General features: G+C 47.1%; 2 protein-coding genes across 2 annotated transcripts in view; one reads left to right on the forward strand and one right to left on the reverse strand.

Moving 5' to 3' along the window:
• Positions 1-649: 649 nt before the first annotated feature.
• LOC142859098 (uncharacterized) lies at positions 650-1,960 on the reverse strand. The gene has a single exon (XM_075989390.1). It carries the CDS (start codon positions 1,496-1,498, stop codon positions 845-847), a length of 654 nt encoding a protein of 217 aa, XP_075845505.1. The 5' UTR covers positions 1,499-1,960; the 3' UTR covers positions 650-844.
• A 131-nt stretch (positions 1,961-2,091) lies between these two features.
• Positions 2,092-21,934, forward strand: part of Dusp10 (dual specificity phosphatase 10) — a 40,203-nt gene continuing 20,360 nt past the window's right edge. Inside the window, exons 1-2 of the mRNA XM_075989389.1 lie at positions 2,092-2,224; positions 4,559-5,410. Of these exons, the coding sequence (XP_075845504.1) occupies positions 4,600-5,410 (811 nt within the window). The 5' untranslated portion in view covers positions 2,092-2,224; positions 4,559-4,599. The remainder of the gene's footprint in view (positions 2,225-4,558; positions 5,411-21,934) is intronic.

Consider the following 21,934-nt stretch of genomic DNA (forward strand, 5'->3'; position numbering starts at 1 on the left):
TACCTCCCGCCACAGGGAAATTCACGTTTTATAGGTACACATATAAACACAGGGAATCTGACTGGACAGACAAAAGTCAGATTCAATACTTAGAACTCAAAGCGTGAATGGGGCCCTCCACCGCCTCCAGTAACTGTACTCAGATAGTCCCCGACATTTCAACTACAAGCACCTACAAAGTCTGGAAACTTCTTTTCTGGCCTCTATGAAAAGCACATACAGCCTATCTCGCTATCCTGACCTTACTGGTTCTCAAAGATCTAAGGACCAAATGGTGTGTCCTGGACACTCATGAGCTGACCTTCAGGGGTATGTGTGTGGGTATAGGTGTAACAAAGGGCTACACAAAAATCTTTTTGGCTGCCGGGCGATGGTGGTGCACACCTTTAATTCCAGCACTCGGGAGGCAGAGGCAGGCGGATCTCTGTGAGTTCGAGACCAGCCTGGTCTATAAGAGCTAGTTCCAGGACAGGCTCCAAAGCCACAGAGAAACCCTGTCTCGAAAAACCAAAAAAAAAAAAAAAAAAAAAAATCTTTTTGGCAACACCAGTATGCACTCAAGGGAGATCAGTCAGTCCATAGAGGGCCAGCCAAGGTGAGGGTTCTGATTCTAGATTCTAGATCGACACTTAATTCAGTGGCAAAAGAATGTTTGGGGTCTAAAGCATGCCTTCGAACACTTCTCGTTCGTTAGTAAGGACAGCTGAACCTTCCACAGAGCAGATAATGTTTTATTCCACTACAATTACTTCACATATTGGTCTTCTTCTCTGAGCTAGGAGGGGGTAGGGAGGTATAAAAAGCTCTATTGCTTCAGGATTTTTTGATCTATCTTCGTCATAGTTCATCTAAGCTTTTCCACTCCTTTGAATTCCAGGGTCACTCTTCTGCAGGTTCCCTGATATTTTTCTGCCGAGGCACGGGCAGACTTGTTCAGTTTCCCATTTCTCTTCCCTGGACACGGTCTGCGACCAGGGACCCCTCTGATGGCCAAAGATCGGGGAACAGGGAGACCAGGCGTTGGCTCCTCTACGCTCCTCAAGCGCCGCTCATTCTGGCTGTTCATCCGAAACTCGACGTCCTTCGCGCTTGCAGTTCCAAGCTGGCGGTCCTTAGCTCGCGGAGGGTCCTGCACCACCAAGGGCCGTCGACGGCCCAGCACCGTGGGGCGGATGGACTGCGAGCGAAAAGACACCGCGATCTGGGAGGAGGGTGGGGGCCGGTGCCGGGGCTGTGGCGCTTGCTGGACGCACGACTGGCCCGGCCACGCCCAGCCCTGCGGGCTGGCTCCCCAGCGCCCCCTGTGGCCCCTGGAGGGGAGCCAAGCCTCCTTCTCCGCGTAGCTCTCCCGGGTGCCACCTTCGGGTTCGTAGTCGGGCTCCTGCGAACAGGCTGGGGACGGCGGGGGAGTGACCGGGGCACGGAAGTAGGGAAACAGGAGCACTGCGCGCAGCCTCCGGGCAGGAGAGCAGTAGGGCAGCCGGAGAGGCAGCGACATCTGCGGGCCGGGCCAAGCGGGGCTGCGGGGAGGCCGGCCCTGTGCGCGCTCACGTCCCGCGTGGCGCTGTCACGGCCATGGAGGCACCCGGCTTCGAGTCGCCCCCGGCCTCGGGAAAGTTGGCCGGACACTTCGGAGCCTCCACCCCGAGTCACGTGGTAGAATGGAGACCCCCCGCGAGGCCCGTGTCCACACCGGGTGGCTTGGGAGGGTCCGGTACGCAGAAAGAACCAGTTTCAGCCGGAGCGGCCAGCGCAAGCCATTGACACTTCAGTCCCGGGAAGGGTTAACCGGGTCCTACCGCCTAGGTTTACATGTAAATAGAGAACTGCTGGTCCGCGCGGGCCCGGGCTGGCTCTTTTAAGTTTTTGATTGGTTGCCAATGACATCACCACCCGCGTTCTAACACACCAAACCCACAAGCGCGTCTGAGCGGGCCGCCTTCCCGCGGTGAGGCCACGCCCCTTTCTCCGCCCTCTCGGCCGCCTATTGGCCACAGGCCACTGTGAGGTAGCGGGCGGCGGTCTCTGTATCCTCATTGGCGCAGTGCGACGTCGCTCGGCGGAGGCCCCGCCCACTCCGAAGCTTACATTTACGCTGTAGCAAAAGAGAAAGTAACTCTGTGTTGCTGCTGGGGATCAATGAAGCTGAGTGAATGGGGGCGCACTGCGCGAGCGCATAGCTGGAGCGGGCGCCAGATGGTGGAGGGCTACGCTTATTGATGAAGTAAGTGGAAGTCATTGCGGCCACTCAGAGCCCGAGGCTGGAGGGTCCCGTGTGGTTTGTGTGTGTGTGTGTGTGTGTGTGTGTGTGTGTGTGTGTGTGTGTGTGCGCGCGTGTGTGTGAGAGAGACAGAGACAAATCCACATCAGGTAAGGAAGGTCCTAAGGTTTAGGCTCTTGGGTCTGGTTGCCGTGGGATAAAGAGAGGAAATGAGTTTTGGTTCGGTTAAGATGCTTTGTGGCAGTTTTCAAAGCCTAAGGCTTTGCTGATGCTCAGCGGTGGCCAGGAAGGGGGATGCTAAGTGCCCCAGGAGTGGGGAAGAAACATTCTCTAACCACTTGGTTTTTTTTGTTTTTGTTTTTGTTTTTTCCTCCAGTCCCCGTTTTGTGGTAGAAGGGAGACTAGCGAGGAACAGAATAAGGGGAAAGCGCTATTTTTGTGGGAGGTTTCCCCTGGCCAGACTGGATGGCTTTGGAGCTATCTGCTGCAAGGATGCAGATCTCGGTGCACTCTGTGCCTGTGTGCAAGCCGCGCACGCACTCAGTGTGGAGGTGCCGGTCCCAGCCTGTCTCTGGGAGCACATTCTTGGGTCCTGCTCCTAGGGAATGGGCTACTGATCCCCGACGTCCCCTACAAGATACCACGATAGCAAAGACTTTGACTGCATTCATGGTCTAACTGGGACACAGTTAAGCTTCTGGAATAGTACTCGCCCTGAAAAAAAAAAATACTACGCAAGGGAGGCAGACAAGCTAGGAGGGAAGTGGGGAGGGAGGGAGGAAAGCAAGAGGTTGAATCCTTTGCTCCCATCCAAAGGTGGGTGAGAGAAACCTGAGTCAGTGGGGATATACCGACACGGGTAGGTACGTGCTCCTGTGTGTTCTTGTGTGGATTCCGCCGGTGACACTTTGGCTCGGTGTCAGAGAACTGTGACGGTCATGAGTAGACCGATGATCCATGCATGTTTTTCCAGACCAATTTTAAAGTTCGTTTAGGTGAGTGGCTCTTGCTTGGGGTTTGATTTCTTTGCTGTGTGCATGTCTAGTAGAGGAGTCAGAACGGCTGTGCCTAGGAAGAGGGAAGTGACCCATTGCAGGCACCCTGGGGGGTGGCAGAGGTAACCCTGTGGGCACCACTTCCCAACTTCTTAATTGGTCTGTCTGAGGTGAGGGACAAGTGGAGTTGCCCTCATGGAATCCATACTGTCTCCAAGAAGGATATCAGTATAGGACTGAAAAAAAATCTCTTATTAGCCGGGCGGTGGTGGTGCACACCTTTAATCCCAGCACTCGGGACGCAGAGACAGGTGGATCTTTGTGAGTTCGAGGCCAGCCTGGTCTACAAGAGCTAGTTCCAGGACAGGCTCCAAAACCACAGAGAAATCCTGTCTCAAAAAAACCAAAAAAAAAAAAAATCTCTTTTATTTGTCACTTAAATGGAGATACAAAGTCTGTACCACCCGGATGAAATCCAAACCCTTCTTTGCTTAGGTGCTTAGGGGTGCAGCACAGGGAAGGGCGAGCAACAGTGAGAGGGGGCAAGGGAGAGAATGGGTCAGCCTGGGGTTCCCAGACCTGCCTGACTCATTTGGAGACATGGTTTTAGGACAGTTGTTCACATTGAAAGGGGGATGTAGGACTTGATTTAGAAGAGGCTCGCAGAAGACATGTAAGCTTTGAATAGGGCCGTGTTTAGCTTTTCGAAGGAGCTACTAGAACTGGAAAGCAAGCAAAGATTTGTGGCTAGCCTTGCCGGCTGACTTAGGGAGACACATTCCTGATTTGCAGAAAGTTGACATCTGCCCCGATGTAAATTTAGCTGCCATGCACTTCTGTGCATCTCTGTGAGCCCTGACAATGCGCTCGCTTATCTCTTTGCCTTGGCCATGGGTAAAGAAATGAAATAGAGTGCAGGGAGGACAAATGCATCCATCACAGGTGTAATACCCATCACAGGTGTAATACCCATCACAGGTGAAATATCTTTCTGCCCAGGAGCAGAGGCTCAGAGAAAATCTGCCTGGTTCTTTGTACCTTTACCTTCACTAAGGCTGAACTCTGATTAGAGTCCATGAAAGGATGTCCATTACCATTTCTGGCATCACTTCCAAATTTAACCTTCAACTTAGTATAAGCATGGATGGGGGTCCCTCAAGGATGCATCCTCTCTGAATAGATCAAAGTGAATTTCAGGCCTTGATAATACCATGACCAAGGACACCTAGGAGGACTCTGACTTTGCTCAGAGATATGCAGAAGTCTTTCCCAGGGATTGGATGAGACTGCCTTTTGTGTCACGTGACTTTATTCTTTCTTTCCTTCTTCCCCTTCTTTACAGACACTTGAGTTCTTCTTGAATTGCCAGTTTTCAGCCTCCTCATGCCTCCATCTCCTTTAGACGACAGGGTAGTAGTGACACTGTCTAGGCCTGTCCGACCTCAGGATCTCAACCTTTGTTTAGACTCTAGCTACCTTGGCTCTGCCACTCCAGGCAGCAGTAGCCACCCTTCCGTCATTGCCACCGCCGTTGTGACCCTCAAGGCTGCGAATCTGACGTATATGCCCTCATCCAGCGGCTCTGCCCGCTCCCTGAATTGTGGATGCAGCAGTACTAGCTGCTGCACTGTGGCAACCTACGACAAGGATCACCAAGCCCAGACTCAAGCTATTGCCGCAGGCACTGCCACCACCGCCATAGGAACCTCGACCACCTGCCCTGCTTACCAGATGGTCAACAGCAATGAGAACACAGGCTCTTTAAGTCCATCGGGTGGGGTGGGTAGCCCTGTGTCAGGGACTCCCAAGCAGCTAGCCAGCATCAAAATCATCTACCCCAATGACCTAGCGAAGAAGATGACCAAGTGCAGCAAGAGTCACCTGTCCAGCCAGGGTCCTGTCATCATTGACTGCAGGCCTTTCATGGAGTACAATAAGAGTCATATTCAAGGAGCTGTCCACATTAATTGTGCCGATAAGATCAGCCGGCGGAGGCTGCAGCAGGGCAAGATCACTGTCCTAGACTTGATTTCCTGTAGGGAAGGCAAAGACTCTTTCAAGAGGATCTTTTCCAAAGAAATTATTGTTTATGATGAGAATACCAATGAACCAAGCCGAGTGATGCCGTCCCAGCCGCTTCACATAGTCCTCGAGTCCCTGAAGAGAGAAGGCAAAGAACCCGTGGTGTTGAAAGGTAATGATCCCCATCCACTTCCTCAAATACTGTCCTGGTCAGCTAGGTTCACTCCAGAGATTCTCTTAGAAGTGGCAGCCTTCTCTTTCCCCTACCCCCAGACACCATGAACCAAAATCGCCTTTCTTCTTGTCTTTTCTTCTACCCTTTTTAAAAATGTTAGTATAGTAAGAAAATCCAAGTAGCAATGAGTTGATATCCAGATCTGAGTCCCCAGCCTTGATCTGACTTATGTTTTGTTCATATTTCACCTGATATGGTTTTCAAAAATGCTTTGTATTTGTACAACCGAGGTGGTATCTCAAGTCATGGCTTCTCTGGGAGCTCTGTTTCAGTCTGTGACTGGTTGGAAAGTCTTTGTTTCTCAAGAACTAGCTGAAGTGGATGGCCCAGAGGAGGCAGTATCTATGGCACATACCAAATAAATCTGCGGGTGCCAGTTCTTTGTGTGAGAAACTCTTGATGTTTCTCACCTGTCTGATTGTCTTGACTTTCATATTGCTTATAAAGTTATCTTCAACCAAGGCAGAAATTTTTATTTTAAATCCATATTGAAATTGTGACTTCTCCAAATAAATCCATTCCTTAAGGAAAGCTCCAAGGGGATAGAGATTTGAAGTGCCCTGCAACCTTTTGTTCTTTCTGGCGTCAACTGACAACAATTGACTTCTGGTTCTTCCCAAGGAGGAGTCATGCATCACTTTCCCTTCATGTGATGATTGGAACCCCCAAAAGGAATGAATGACCCACTTGTCTCTGAGCTGCTTCCATAAGTGTTGCCCTGACCTTGCCCATCTTGTCCTCCAATGCTGTCCTTTGGGCTCTAAACATGACTCTTTTGATAGCGTCTACATGGTCGTGATGGAGAGTGATAACTGTCTTTGTTTTGTTTTGAGCCACTGGGGAGTGGGTCATGTCGCAGCCCACTTGCTCATCTTTGCTCTTCAGCACTGTCCTTTTGGAGTCTAAGCATCGTCCTTCTGATAGTGTGTACTGGTCATGGTGGAGAGTGATAGCTACCCTTGTTTGTGTTTTGAGCCACTGGGGAATGGGGTGTGCTACATCTTCAGCCAATGTCCTAAAGTGTTGTTGATATCAGTGTTGCTAGGTTCCTTTGAGCACTTTTCATATTTAAGTTGGAGCAGGCTGCTTAGGTAAGCAAGTGAGGATTTGTCTTTGTGGGATAGCTATGTGCATTCTCCTTTTCTCTCAAGTGATGGAGACTGTCTTGCTCTCAGAAACACAGTTTAGTTACCTTTTGCTATGTGATGTACCTTCCCGCTTTTGGTTATCTCTGCAGACAAGTGTCACGAAGACACAGCTCTCCTTGGGGCATGTGGGTTCACAGTTATACACAGTTCTAGAAGCCCTGGGCACGGTTATGATGGTGGCAGTATGTTTTCTTAGAGTCACAGATATGTTAGGGTTCTGCAGTGGAGCTCTGTTCTTCATTCTGAATTCTTATTGGGTTGGCTTTTAGAATCCCCCAGGGACTTTAACCCTGCCAGGCTTCTCCCAGCGTGGTCTTGTCTTTTTTTGCAGATGAGAAAACACCATCTACAAATTCCCCAACTGTAAACAGTTTGTCTTGGTTCACCAAGACAAATAGCTTTGCCGGGCTTCTTTTTTCTCCCATGGTTGGGATAGGTTTGGTAAAAATCAGCCTTTTTCTATAGGTTATCTAAGAATTAGCAAGAAACCTCACTTTATGATGACCCTGAACTTGAACACGGGGCTGATTGGGAGGTGTAGTGAATCGTATCCTCTCTCTGGCTATGGAGCTTGGTGGGTGAAGGGTGACCTATCAGTTGCTGAGAAAAGTCTTTCCTGGGGACCAATGAGGAAGAAGGGGTTCCTCCATGCCTTTCCTGTAGACACATCTGAGGATCCCTGCAGCCTGGACTTGCTTGCTCATCAATGTCAGAGTAAGACTGCCTCAGTGGGGCGGGGCTGGTCACACAGCTGACCTCACCACCAGGCGCCCTGGGCAGCTGCGCTGAGGGCTAGTCATTTCGGATTGGTGCGACACCGTGGCGGCCAGCTTGGAAGACGCTCTGGTGGTAGAGGTTGGGTTATTTGTAGTTTTTGGGGGGAATTTTTCTTCAAATACCTTGGAATTTGATTGAAGATATGTAGTTCATGGTCTGTTGTCTTCCTTGATATCATTATTAGTTTGGTACCTTTGGGAGGAATGGCCTAAAATCAGGATCACATTAGGGAAAAGGAAAAGGAGATGGACTATTGAGTTTCCCTGTTGTTCTCTTGTCTGGTCAAACTGGAGGTTAGTTTCAGGGTGTCTTGGAAGTGAAGGATGAGGTGTGCTTCTCTCAACAAGCATGGTGTGTAGCTTTTCCTAGGTTCTTGAGTGGAAGAAGCAGACCATCCTGGTCTTGCTTGTCATCTGAGGTTTATTTTAGGGTTCCTCTTGTTGGTGATCTAAGATCGTATTTCAGCTAGTTGGGGAATGGAACCATTTTGGGATTAGTGCATTGTGTAGGGAGCGTGTGGCTGATGGGGTGGGACTAGATGGCTAGAATGTATATGGTCGGAAGTCCTCAGGCCTTGTTGGTTTATTTTCAGAGATGCCGGATCCATCTGAGACTTTGGTTCGTGTTTGTAAACACTGGTTGCTACCCTCCCGTTCAACTGTTATGTCCCTCAGTTTCAATGTCACGTTCTCCATTTCTGGAGCTGCCCATCTGGTCCAGTGGCGGCTGGGTTGCCATTTTAGTCAGGCAGTGTCAGGTTGGGGTGAAACTGAGCAGGGGCACAGAAGCCCCTGGATTAAGTTACAGTTCTAATTTATAGTCCCCGCCCTACTATGACCTACGTCCGAGTCTGTGTCTCGTTCTTAACCACTGAAGGGTACGTGGCATCAGACCCTTGCTTCTGGTCAACTTCATCTCAGTGATCCAAAAGAATAAATCTTTAGGGACTTAGTCTTTGAAAGAGCTGCACCCTTTTCCACCCAATGCTGGGTGTTTTAATCAACTACATACAACTTGGTTTCTGGGCTAAGAAAGAAGGCTGGACAACCCTTGACCTTCTAAAATGAGAATGGCTGTTTTTTGCTGTCCTGTTAGTAAGGCTACCTTCCTTTTCAGCAATGCTGGCTTCAGGAAAATTCTTTGTCCTTTATGTGTGTGGGAAGGGCAAGTCTCCTACCACCCCCTCCCTCGGGGCAACCTAGGTCTTTAGAATTTAATGATCAAAAACTTCAAACATTCAGAAAATTATTGACGTGTACAATGAACACCTTTATACCTACCAACTAGATTAAACTTGTGTTTTCCCCATTTGCCTTCCCTTCTTTGTTTTTGTAATATTCTATATTTCAAAACAATAGTCTGATGTTTAGAGTTAACATTGTATGTTTAATCGAGCTGGGAGTATTTTACAGGTTGGTATAGACATTTTTCCCTGCTAAATAATTAGTGTCGTATACCTGCCTATGAGTATCCTTAAAAAGGTAGCCACTGTTAGTGACTGGCTCTAAGTCTAAGGAAAAGCTTCCCTCCCCCTCCAGGAGACCCCTCAGGGCCTCTGTCTCTGCCTGTGTAGTGGTATGTCAGAGGCCAGGCCTGAACATGCTGCGTGCTGTTACAAAGCAACGATAGACTGTCTGCTGCGGATTTTTCCAGCTCTGCTCTCTTCCAGAGGCTTTTTGAAGGGGCCGAGGGGTGTGTCGGGGGGCGGTGACTGTAAAGACAGCTGACGGAGTCACGGGGAATCAGGTCGATATGAAAAATGTCCTATTCTCCCCTATGCATTTGCATATTAGAAATATTTTATGTTAAGATATACAAACATGGTTGAACCATTTTTCATTGTAAAGATGGCATGTGCATAAAAATCTAGTCTTAGAAAAAATATGTAAGTTCATGTTACAGATACCACTCCCCCCCCCAAAAAAAACCCCAAACCTTCCTGAATCTCCCCTGAACAAAGAGCAAAGTTGGTCTAACATTTTCCCTTACTCAAAACTGATTCTGGAATATGCATTAGGAAGCGGAGTCGCATGGCACTGAATGGCTGTGCTCAGAAATCAGAGACCCTGTGAAGAAATTCTTATTCTGCTTTCTTTTGGGGAAGCACTGGATCTCCCTCCCCTTTCTTTGTCTGGGATGTGATGATGCTCCTTGAGACACGTCTCCATCACAGACTTATTTTATTCTTGTTATTCTGAATTCCTGACGAATGCTCAAGAGTAAATGCCGAACACTAGCTCTGTCAGAAAAAGCAGAGAACTGTACGGAGAAGAGCCCGAGGTCTCTGGGTTCCTCCATTCTGTGTCCTTGGGCAAGTTGCTTCAGCCTTTAGCTCGCTGGCTTCCTCATTTGTAAAGGAGGGGCACCCAACAGCGCTTAGGAATTCAGTTAAGTGAGGGCTTGCTTGCCAAGTGTTCAGTAGATCTCTGTGTCTGTCCCTACGTACAGCTCAGTATTATTTCTGTGAGTTGAAATGTGTCAGGGAAAAGAGAGTTTGTGCACTTCTCTCGAGGGAGCATAACAGCCTAGGTATAGCTCTCTCTCTGTGTGTGTGTGTGTGTGTGTGTGTTTGTGTGTCTGTGTGTGTGTGTTGCTAGGGCCTAAAAATAACTTGGTGACTGTTACCTAATTTAAGTAGCATACAGTTGTGCCAAGTAATTGCAAAAACATGTTGGGTCAAGAGGCTGAGTGATTTGGGCATACCCTAGAATTATTTATTTGTAGGGGACTTTAGGAAAGCGGGACGATAAATCTGTCCGGCTGATGTCCTAGGGAGAAGAGTGAAAGTAGAAAACTTTTCAACTTTGTTTTCTCTGGCCTCGCCTCGATTTATTTTTGGAAGGATTGTAGTCTGCCTATAAAAGGGTAGATGGAAGGAGGAGGGGGTGTGGGCTGCTGCAGCCCTGAGTGGCACAGAGGAGCTGGAGTATGGGGGAAATGGGGGGAGAAGGGGAGTTGATGCTTGCTCGTTTTTCTGAGTGGGTCCTGAGTGCTCCCCTGAAGGACTACAGACTTGCCGCTGCCCTCCTCTGCCTCACTGCAGTGCAAGTGAAAGACCAATGGACTTGCGCGCTCCCCCCTCCTCACACCTGTTCTTACTTCCTCTGCTCCTTAGAGTCAGGTTTTTCCCATGATACTACAGTGCATACACTTAGGGAGCTCAGGTGGCCCCACAAGAGCAGTCTCTCAGAGGCTTGGGTTTGCTCTATGTGAGAATGGATAGGTCCCTATGATGTAGGATAATGGAGAGGAAGCACATATGGAGTGGTCCATGCAGTTCTCACTAAGTCAGGCCCCATGGCCTTTGAGATGCTTCTGTCACTTTAACAGAGGGAAGGACGAGTTGGTCTCGACTCAGGACTGTGGGTCTTTACCAGTTCAGATCTGTGAACTGAACCGGGTTCAGCCACCTGGCTTATCAAAGATGAGTTCAGGAAACTTGGTAGAGGTGGGTAGTAGTTACTGATTACAAACTTTAATCACAGGCAGGAAACCAACAGGAAAACAAGCTACCTAGTTTGAGTGCCTGTTTCTCCAGCAGGCACAAGCAGGGAACAGGCTGAAAAGGTGCGCTTTGCTTCCCTGCTTAGTCCACTTGGGACAGCCTATCCAGAGGTCCGACAAGATCATAAGGGTAGAAGAGGTCCCTGGGCAGAGACCGTCAGAGGCCAGAGAAGCCAGAACATGTTTCTTTACATCCACTGCTGGGATCTATAGTCATCTCAGTCCTCCAAGATCCCCAGAGAGCAATTTAGACATAAATTATATCACGAGTCAGTGCTTAGGCAACTTCATCACTGATACCAGAAGCTAACTCCACACTGAAGGTATCCTGCTGGTTTTTGTTCTGAGACTGAGTCTCCGTGGAGCGCAGGCTAGCCTTGAACTTGCGGCAGTCATTCCCTTGCCTCCTCTCCCAAGTGCTGGGATCATGGACAGGTGCCCCCATATCCAGCTCAAGGCTAGGAATCCTGACCCTCAGAACTGTCATCCAGTCAGCTCTGGAGGGGCTTTGAGTCTGTGGCTACCCAGAGCTGCCCATGCTGTCACATGACAGCCTATCAGATGGCCCCTCCCAGAGATTTTGATTGAGTTGGTCTAGGGTGCCTTCTGACACGGCAAGATTTTGAAGAGCTCCCCAAATGATTTTACTGCACAGTGAAACTGGAAAACCATTGATCTAGTTCAAGCTCGTTATATAGTTATGGAAATGAAGCCTGCAGAGGTTTATGACTAATCCAAGGTCACGTGCATTGTTAATTCCACAGCCTTGGTCCTTGCTGCTAAAATAGGTCTTGCTGGGCCCTGATATATGTGTGTACATTATCATCACATAGTAGCAACATCCAGTGTGTCGGGTCAAACATTAAATAAAATAATTTACGTAGTGGTTTTGAAAACTAGTGCCTGTCTTTTCTGTTTTCAAGCTTTCGTTCAGAACAGAAACAACAACCAAGACGATGTCCAAGGGTTTTGGAAACCAGTGTGCTTCAGATTTCACCTGGGTCCTGGAGATATGGGCCAACTACTAGCACCGACTCAGTCCCATCTTCTAAGGAACTTGATGCTTTAAGAAAGAACTAAAAAAAATGCCAAGATACATCTGAAAGTGATATCTAGGTGTAGAGTAATTGCCCAGGAGGTGCGAGGCCAGGGGTTTGAGCCTCAGAGCTGCAAGCCAAAAACAAACAGACAAGTAAAGCATTTCAGGTGCTAACAGCTCTTTATGCAGCTGGCATCATAGTGGTCCAACCTGGTGGGCAGAGAGATTCAGCCGTAGGTCTCATAACTCCTAGTAGTCCCTTCTTGTGTGAGGCGCTGTGTGGAGTGGGAAATCTGCTGTCAGTGCCTGCGGTCTGCATGCTAGGAAGAGAACATCCAGACAAGGCCAGACTTCCTGTAGCCATACATTAGATGTGTGTGTGTGTGTGTTTGTATGAGTGTGAGAGTGTGTGTGTGTAAGCGTGTGCATGTGTGTGAGAATGTGTGTGTATGTGTGTGAGTGTGTAAGAGTATATGTGTGTGAGAAAGAGTATGTGTATGTGAGAGAGAGACCATGTGTGTATGAGTGTGAGAATGTGTGTGTGTGAGAGAGAGAGACCGTGTGTGTGTATGAGTGTGAGAATGTGTGTGTGTGTGTGTGTTCTTCATCCCCAGCTTGTTCGGGGAATAGTTTATCTTCAGGAAATGTTCTGCTAAGTACATTTGTATTTTCTTAGCTTTCTTTTTCGAGAATGACTTTAACTTTCTCTAAGCACACTATGGGCCTACAGCATTTCTTTCCAAGGCCGTGGCCTGAAAAGAAAGAATTTGCTGTTTTTTAATGATGGAAAGGGAAATATTACATGCTCCTTCTGCCTCCAGAGTTCGGGGTAGACAGGGCTCCTCTGTGTAACAGAGTGGAACTCTGTCATTTGAGCCTCGCTGCTTTGGATGTGTTTCTGATAGAGACAAGACCTGTATTTAATTTCACCATGTGTCCTTTGTGAGAAAAAGGACGCACGAGGTAAACAGACCAGCTCAACAGTGCTTCAGAGACAGGGTTTTGGCCTGTTCTTATTTTTTTATGTTTTCAAGTGCCATCCCGAGGTAGGAGGCCAGGGTGAAAATGCAGTTCTCTTGGGCTCCTCAGCCTCCTTTGTTTCTCCTAACTGATGAAGGTTCCGGTATTCGTTTCTTTTTCCTGTTGCTATGAGAAGATGCTCTAGCCTGAAGCCAGGGAAGGTTTGTTATGATACACAGTTTATTGTGGTGGGTGGTGGCCGAAGCCTGAGGCAGCTGCTCACAGCACGTCTGCAGTCTGCAGTCAGGAAGCAGCGAGCTTGGATGCTTGGAAGCAGCTTGCTTTCTCTGTTGTCTCCACATACTGTATGTGCTACTGATTTAGATTCCGATTTTACTAATCCAGAAAAATTAAAGGGAAGAACAAACAACAAGTATGCATTTGTTTTCAAGTTTGTCTTGTAGGTAGTTGAAATTCTGTCTCAAAAAAAAACTTTTATTGTAGAATAAATAAAAGGCGTGTTTTGTATTCAGCTTGCTAATGCTTTCTGATCATGATGTCTTTCATCCAGAACCAAAGAACAAAATCTTAGCATCATTTTTGTTTTGAGGATCTATCTGTATCAGATATCATTACTTAAAAGTTAGTGAATTTGTATTCCCTCCTACTGGCAAGATCCATATTCTGTCTGACTTAAAGAAAAAGAAGGTTGAATTTGCTTTGCATAGGAAATAAGCTATGGCCTCTTAGAGCTTTCACAGGAGAGAGAGGAAATTACCTCCTAAATATCTGTTTCACGTCTCACCTCTCACCGCTGGAATGAAATAGCCCGCAGAAGGCAGTGCGAGGGAGGAAGGCTCTGTTGTGGCTTCCAGTTTGACAAAGGCTGTCGTGGTGAGGGAGGCCTGGTGGCAGGAACATAAGGCTGCTTACTCTTGCTGGACTCTCCAGACTCTTTCAGGTGGCCTGGTCCTCCTCTCTCCGTAGTTACAGTAGTTACATCTTTGTGGAACATCCTTCCGGACACATCAGGGGTGTATCTTCCCAGATGATTCTTAATCCAGCCGTCCCCAGTCTGCCCCTCATCAGCCTGGTACCCCACACATCGCTAGCAAGCCATACATCCTTGTTCTTCCCTGGCAAAGCGGAAGAAAGGAAGTGGGTGTAGACCCCACACATTATCTGACTTCTTTAGTGTTTTAGTCTTGTCAAAAGTCTCCTCACAGCCTCACTTGAGGCTTGAATTTCATGGAAAGCAAAACAAAGTCCAACTGTTCTTTGTATTTCCAGAAAAGGTTTTACCTTCTTGTCTTACACAATGAGAAGGACCCCACTGATCATCTGTTGCTCACTTCTGGTACCAAGTGTAAAGAAAACACGCCTGGTCCAGGGGTGACGTCAGGTCAATTTTGCTTGTGAGGACGTTTAATTTATCTCATACATTGCAGTAGGCACTCTGCTGACTTTATCTTGTGTCTGAAGTAAGAAGCAGGGCCTTGCTGCCCAGTTCAGTACCTTAAGGAATAAATCTCACACCCTTTGAGTCATAGCCCTGAGCTCCACTACTGCTGTGCGAAATCGTACCAGATGTTGCTACTGGAAAGAGAGAAGAAGAAATCTGATGAAAAGGGGGTGGGGCAAGAGGAGTGGCAGGAAAAAGCCAACCTGAAGATAAGAGGTGATAGCTACGGACCTCAGGGGTCAAGACTGAGCTGACTGCTTCCCTCTTGAAATGCTAAGACTAGAGTAAACTTCTTAGGGGACCATTACTGAAGAAAAGAGAACCATTTTCTTGGGTCTTGTCTTTCTTATTACAGCATTCTGTTTTTTAAATGGTAAAGTTTTGGAAAATGAGTCGTGTGATTCTCTGAATGTGATGTTTTAATGTGCCATCCCAGTTACCGACTGGCTTGTACCAGGTTTTGAGTTCAATCCCCAGAGGGGGTGGCGCAGGGAAGAATAGGGGTGGGATGCATATTTGGTGGTGGAGCATCTGACAAGCATGCCAAGGACCTTGGTGAATTCCCAGCAAGCTGTTCTTTTGATATCAAGTCTGAGGTCTATCATATTCCTATTTGAAAGTGGGCTGTGGGTCTTTTGTTTTGTGTTTTTGTTTTTTCCGAGACAGTGTTTCTCTGTAGCTTTGGAGCCTGTCCTGGCACTAGCTCTTGTAGACCAGGCTGGTCTCGAACTCACAGAGATCCACTTGCCTCTGCCTCCTGAGTGCTGGGATTAAAGGCGTGCACCACCACCGCCCGGCCGGCTGTGGGTCTTTTGGATGAGAGTTTTATCTCAGAGGTGCCTTCAGTTAAATACCTCTTCCCTTCCCCCATTTCCTTAGCTATCCTCAAGGGAAAGTGGCCTGCTCTGTCCTTAGAGCTAATTTTGCAAGTGCTATTAACCCAGGTTATATCCCAGACTCTGGGCATGTTAACTTATAATGTGTCAGAAGTTTTTGGTTTTTTGTTTGTTTTGGTTTGTTTTTTAGTAGCAACTCAGAGAAATTTTGAAATGTCAATGTTATTTCTCATGTTTATGAAGTGTTTCTGTACTGTCAATGTCCTATGCCATGAAAACACCAGTGACTAAGACTCAGGTCCTTGACCTGGTGGAACCTGGGCATTTTATGATAGGACTTAGTGTATTTTTAAATGTTCGGAATCTTAATAATATAAGGATATTAAATATTTCTGTATCACACTCTCCATAGTGGGCATTGGACGGAGGAGAAGAAAGGCAGGTGTGAAGCTAGTCGAGTCAGCAGAACGTGTGCTTGGTCCCTGAGACTCCATCCCTGAGTGCCCAGCTCTGTGGCTTGTGCTGTCTAGATAGTGGGGATTGGGATGCTAAAATTGCAAGCTTTCCATTCTGGGTCTGAGGCTTGGGTGTCTAGCAGGCTTGTGAATTCTCGGAGACAAGCCCCCAGAGTCACACCATCAAACTGTGGTCTGGTTGCTGGGTTTTGACGGCTCCATTCCTGTTCTTTCTGCTCTCCCCTTCTGCAGTCCAAGGCTGAGATACCACTAGAGGGTGGAGCGAGTGGGTAGACAGATGGTCTCGGGAGCCTGTGTTGAGAGTCGCATGGTCTTAGGCTGGCTCCTGCCTCTGGATCAGGCACTCAGCTTCACATATTGGAAACAAGGGTACTCAGAAACTACCTATGAGTGTGACTCAGTCACCCCAGACACCTCAGGTCCTGCAGAGGTAGGGTGGAGGGAGATAAGTGCCTGACATCATCTGCAGGGGTGAAGGGAGGTGAGTACAAGCCATCCTGGGGATAGTGGGACGGGGTAGAAAAATCTAAAACTTTAAAGTTATCTTTAGTCGGAAAAGTAAAAGTCACCCCTTTAATAAAGTTTCCAGTAGACTTGGGGTTGGGAAGTTTTCACATCTGCGTGATGTTTTTCTGCACATGGCGGCCTCTGCAGCCTGTGAAATCTTCAATGCCTCTGCTGCTTGTAGTCCTGCCTCATCAAGCATGTGGTCGCTATGTATGCTAGGTTTAAAAAAGACAACAAGGTATTTTCACAAAGTATGTTAGGATACAATTAAAAAGTCCCTCTTGAGATCTCTGTCTCTTTCTAGATCTGGAAACTGAATATTTAATATTTCCCCAAGAAGATACAGGTAGCTTATAGTTCAGAATGTTTTAAAGCCTCCGGGGGAATATCATTCTTTTGCATGTTTCTAAGTCATATTAAATAGGCAAAGCCTGTTAATCAGGTCACTCTGTGATTTCTTTACTTTTTTTTTTGTTTCTTAACTCTCTTCATCTTCCCCCTCTCTTTTCCCCTTTTCTCTTATCCTTCCCTTTCTTCTTTCTCCCTCTTTCCCTCTCTTAGACTTCCTTTCTCCTCTCTCCCTCTCTTTTAACAAGTTTTCACAAAGCCCAGGCTTGCCTTGTATTCTCAGTGTTGCTGAGGATGGCCTTGAACCTCTTTTCCCCCTGCTTGCTCCTCCCAGCTGCTGAGGCTGTAATCACACACTACCACACCACCAATCACACACACACCACCGCACCACCGTACCTGACCCTCACCGATAAGCTATTGAGTGAATCATGACTCTGCCTTGTCTCCCATACTGTTCAACCTCCCTACTAGAAATGTATTTATTTTCTTCAGAGGAAGTGGAGCTTGGTGGTTAGGAGCCAAGATTCTGGGGCAGATTGCTGACTTGGACTTCTGACCATGTGATTTCACACTTGGCCAACTGAACTTCTCTGTTCCTCAGCTGCCAGCGTGTCTATGGAAATGGGGATGGTGATGATGAAGTTCTCACAGGATGGGGATGGGGAGGATAAGGCAAGTAGTTGTATATTTAAGTGCTGTAAACAATGTCTGTAAAAGCTGATATTGGTTAAAAAGCCACTGTAATTATAGTATAAAATATCTATAGTAATAAGCCGTCCACCCTTTTTTTTAAAATGAGTAATATTAAGTAGCTTCATTCCATAAAACAATCTGACATCACTACTAAGCAATAAGGAAACTTTGCTGCTTCCGGTATCTTGTTTCAATGTTTGGGAAAGACTCAGCATTTTGGTGAGGAGGACAGACGACTACACAGGTCCCCCCCCTTTTTTTTTCTGAATTGGTGCTATGCTGGAGAAGTACATGTAATTTCCCTTTAAGAAAACTGCAGAAAATTCAGAGCTAGTAAAAGTCGTTGATACACACTTACTGTTAGAACATTAAGAACGTTTTAGAGTGGAAAAAAAACAGAGCTGTGCTAATCCTGCCCTGACCACCCTGGTTTCATTTTTACATATGCTCTTCATTCCTTACCCATATATGTGCATGTTTGGCAGATTCTCATATAGAAACTCCGGCTGATTCTCATTCTGTATGTTACAGGCCCTGACTTCCTGCATGCTCGTCATAGAGTTTCTTCTCCAGTGTTGGCATCTGCCTGGTGGCCACATTCTGCTTAACCAATTTGCCTTTTAATGGAAGTTACACTTGTAGCCAGGTTTTTAGACAGAGAACATTCTGGAGGGAATTCGCTGCTTCAGAAGCTTCTCCACGTTCCTCCAACCCCTCTTAGAGAAAGTGCTAGCCTTCAGCCTGTTGGGAGTTATCTGTTCTACTGACCTAAGTCACTTTCGCTTTTTAGTTCCTGCTTTCCCCCTTATAATGCAAGATCTAGCCACCAATCAAAGTCCTCAGCTTTAAGGGAAGTCCCCATCGTTGACCCATTGCCCTTTGGGTCAGTTCTGTGTGTATGGCACATATGCTCTGATATGTGGCCCATGATCCTGAGTTTGTTCTTTGGGCGTGGCACAGCGAGGCAATTTGGATGTCCTAAGCAACCAGATAGTCTATGGAAATAAGAGCCAGGGCCACAGACAGTCCACTGTCTGAATCACTCACAGTTTTACACTGTTGATAAAACACATTATTGCACGTATGTGTGTGTGTGTGTGTGTGTGTGTGTGTGTGTGTGTGTGTGTGTATACATACGTACACAAGTCACAGCACAGCTGTGGAGGTCCAAAGACAACCTACAAGAGTCTGTTCTCATTTTCTATCATGTGGGTCCCAGGATCTCAGGTTATCAAGCTTGGCAGCAAATTCCTTTACCCTCTGAGATATCTCATTGACCTTGATAAAGCACATTAAAAAGTCAGTGAGAACAGGAAGAGCTAGACTCTGTGAGATGCTAAGTCTATACATATATTTCCCCCATGCTCCATTTTTGGGCACACCACTAAAGTCCCCAAAGTCCTTAAGCAAATACAGAAACACAAGAGCACGGATATAATCAGAACGGAAAGAATTCCCATCAGTTCTTTTTTTTTTTTTTTTTTTTTTTTTGCAAAGGTAAAATACCTTTAAATAGGAGCTAATTCTCTAACAGATAATTAGCTTGTCTTCCTTGATAAAGTACAAGTTGGGTTAAATTTATTATAATTAGTTTTGCATGTCATATAAAAGTCCACTTACCTGCCCTTCTTAGGTGGATCTCTTCATTCTTAGCTGAAGGACAGCCAGAAGTGCAGTCCTCTGTGCTGAGAGTCCACGGACCTAGATGGAGGCAGGGGAGGATGGTGCCTAGCAGCCTCCCACAGATAGGGGCTGTGGATGTAAAGTGCTACCGTCAGCAAGCATTGAGCTTTCTGACTGATAGAGGGTGTGCGCATGTGTGTGCGCCTGTGACTCAGTTGGCCCCAGCTCCTTCCTACATCTTCATTCTTTCTCTTTAGCCATCCAGAGCTCTTGAGCCTTCTGCATCTGGCCACACGGGGCATCTTCCAGGGGTCTTTGCACATCAAAGGCCTTTATGCCTGGCTACTTGATTTTCAAGGGTTAAAATAATTTGCTGAGGAGATATGAGGACCTGGGAACAGAACACACTGTAGTTAATGAATTGGAGTGTTATTTACCAGAGAAAAGAGTGGCAATTTCACATCTTGGGGGAGATAGCTGACTTTCTGGTACAGCGTAGCTGATAGAAGTTCTAATTTTTGCAATTGGCTGTTAACTATATTGAGTTTTGTTATTGGTCATTAGCTCATGTGAACACATATACATACATACATAAATACATACACATGTTTTTTCTACTAATATGGGCAGTTTATGGTGGTACTTGGGAGGCAGAGACAGACGAATCTCTGTGAGTTCGAGGTCAGCTTGGTCTACAGAGCGAGTTCCAGGACAGGCTCCAGAGAAACTCTATCACGAAAACGTCTGCCCCCACAAAAGGTGGGCAGATAGTAATAACTTTGGCACTCGGCAGAGACTCACTTAATATGGACGACACCTGTACCCGAGCCATCTTCTCCTGGTAGCTGTGCGCTACCTGACTCTGGGGTATGTGGAGACTGGCTAGTCAACAAGGCTAGTCAGCAGCTAGTCAGCAGCTAGTCGGAGCTGACCTGAGTCATACGTATTGGATTTCTAAATATGGGTTGCAATGTAAGAGACTCAGTTGAGTGTTAAAATGATAATAGTTTGGTAAAATATATTATTACCGTTAATTTTGGCCTGTTTCCTTTTTACAATTTTCAGTGTCGTGACTAGAAAAATAGTCTTTCTGTGTAGTAGCCTGCTTTTCTATTCAGCGAGGGTGATCTTTGTATAACTGTTACCACTACTTAACAGAGGCTGGAGCAGCTAAAGGACTCACTCAGTGTCACATGGGAAAGTCACATGAAGCCTAGACTGACTCTTGGGTCCGTGGTCTTATCACTATGGAATTGTTGTAAATCTACTTTTCTGCCCTTTGCCCCTGATTTCTGAGAGATGACCTCTCACCCTCTGGAATCTCCAGAGCGATAAGGGTGCCTTCCTTGCTCCTGCCCAGCCCCTTGGCTCACACCTGGGTTTATGGTAATGAGATGACTCAGGGGATGAGCTGGTCCTCTATCTGGAGGGCCAGCCCTGTGACTGGAGGACTGGAGGCTTGGAATGTATCCAACCTCTGCAGAAGAGGCAAGCTAGATGGAGGATTAAGTTCAGTCACGGGCGGATGATGAATCTATTCCAACTGCACCTAACGAAACACTAACACAAACCGTGGCCTCTCGCGCTTGGCTGTGTTCCCTCTTTGTACACACAGGGACACACCAGCAGGATGGAGCGTCTGGATTTCAGGGCACAGACCTTCCCTCTTTGGAATATTCTCAGACCTGCACTGTGTGCCCCTTCCTTTAGCTGGTCCTGATTTGCATCCTTCCTAATGAAACCATAGGCACACGCCTAAGTGCAGTTCCTGCATTCGGTGAATCTTTCTCGTGAATTCTTGAACCCGAAGGGAAGCAGAGAATTCATAACGTGGGTCAGTGGCCTGGCAAAGCCCTGCTCTTGCTCCTGGCATGTTTCAACGTGAGTGCAGTCATGTTGGGGACTGTGGCCTTCAACCAGAGTCAACCATGGAGTCTGTTGTCAGGGCTGCATTGCAGTATTTTAAGAATAAACTGCCTCTTGGCGTCTGCTTGAAGGTCCCGGTGTTATGAGAACACCCCAGCACTTGGTAAAGTATCTAGACTTGCTTGTCTCCGTAGCCCCATTTCCTTGGTGACAACAGTCAGCTTGGGACTACTGCTTCAGAGTGCAAGGCTTTCGTGACAGCAGGCAGACCCATGATACTTCCGGGCCCAAGACCTTCCAGGCTGCAACCTTTGGAAGCTTCTCTATTTCAGCTCCCAGGTATCACCACATGGATGTGGTGCCCTGTACATGCTGGCCTCTCCTCGTTAGCAGAAATTCTCGAATATTGATGTTGAGATTGTGTCCTTTCAGGAAACTGATATAAGGGATTCTCCTTGTTTGATCATTTGTACTGTTAGGGTTCATACTTCATGTGGTATATCTTACTATGTTTCGTAAACACAGCATCAAATCCAACAGGGCCTGCCTTCTGTTTGGACACCCCTGTTCGGCTATCTTAGCCATGATCCTGAATGTTTGCTCTTGTCTCTTTTGTTTTGCTTTCTCCTTCTGGTTAAAATAGACATGGTCTCCCCTCGTGTTGGAGCTAGCCATTATTTTTCAGCCATGCGCAGACCGGTCTTGTCCGGCAAAACCTCTCTTGGCCCATGATGGGGCAACCCTGGAAGGTTGGTTTTCTAAGAAACGAAAAGAAAAGCTCTGTCATTAATAGGAGGCAGAGTTCCTTCCTAACAAATGAAACAAACAGGTTTTGGAGTTGTGAGGTCTCCTGAAACACTGGTGCACAATGACTTACAATCTGCTTAACTTGTGCTGCCCCTGGGCACTTTGCGCTCTGCTACCAATGCAGGTTTGCATTTTAAGTCCAGCCTCTGCCTCCCAGGGATGCTCAGATTTTTCTGTGGGTGCTGGGATCGGAACTCGCATTCTCATACTTACCCAGGAAGCATTTTATCCATTGAGCTGCCTCTCCTTATCTTTGATAATGTGATTTTAAGTGACCTCACATGTAAATAACCAGCCCACAGGTTCAGGGTTAATAAGGCAAATAAGAGGGATCCTGGAAAATGCCTCCTGGCAGATCTGGTATTGCGGTTCTTCAGTGGGAAGTGGGAGAATGAACTGGAGCCACTGAGTC

Source organism: Microtus pennsylvanicus, chromosome 10, assembly GCF_037038515.1.
Source record: "Microtus pennsylvanicus isolate mMicPen1 chromosome 10, mMicPen1.hap1, whole genome shotgun sequence".
Classification (NCBI taxonomy): Eukaryota; Metazoa; Chordata; class Mammalia; order Rodentia; family Cricetidae; genus Microtus; species Microtus pennsylvanicus.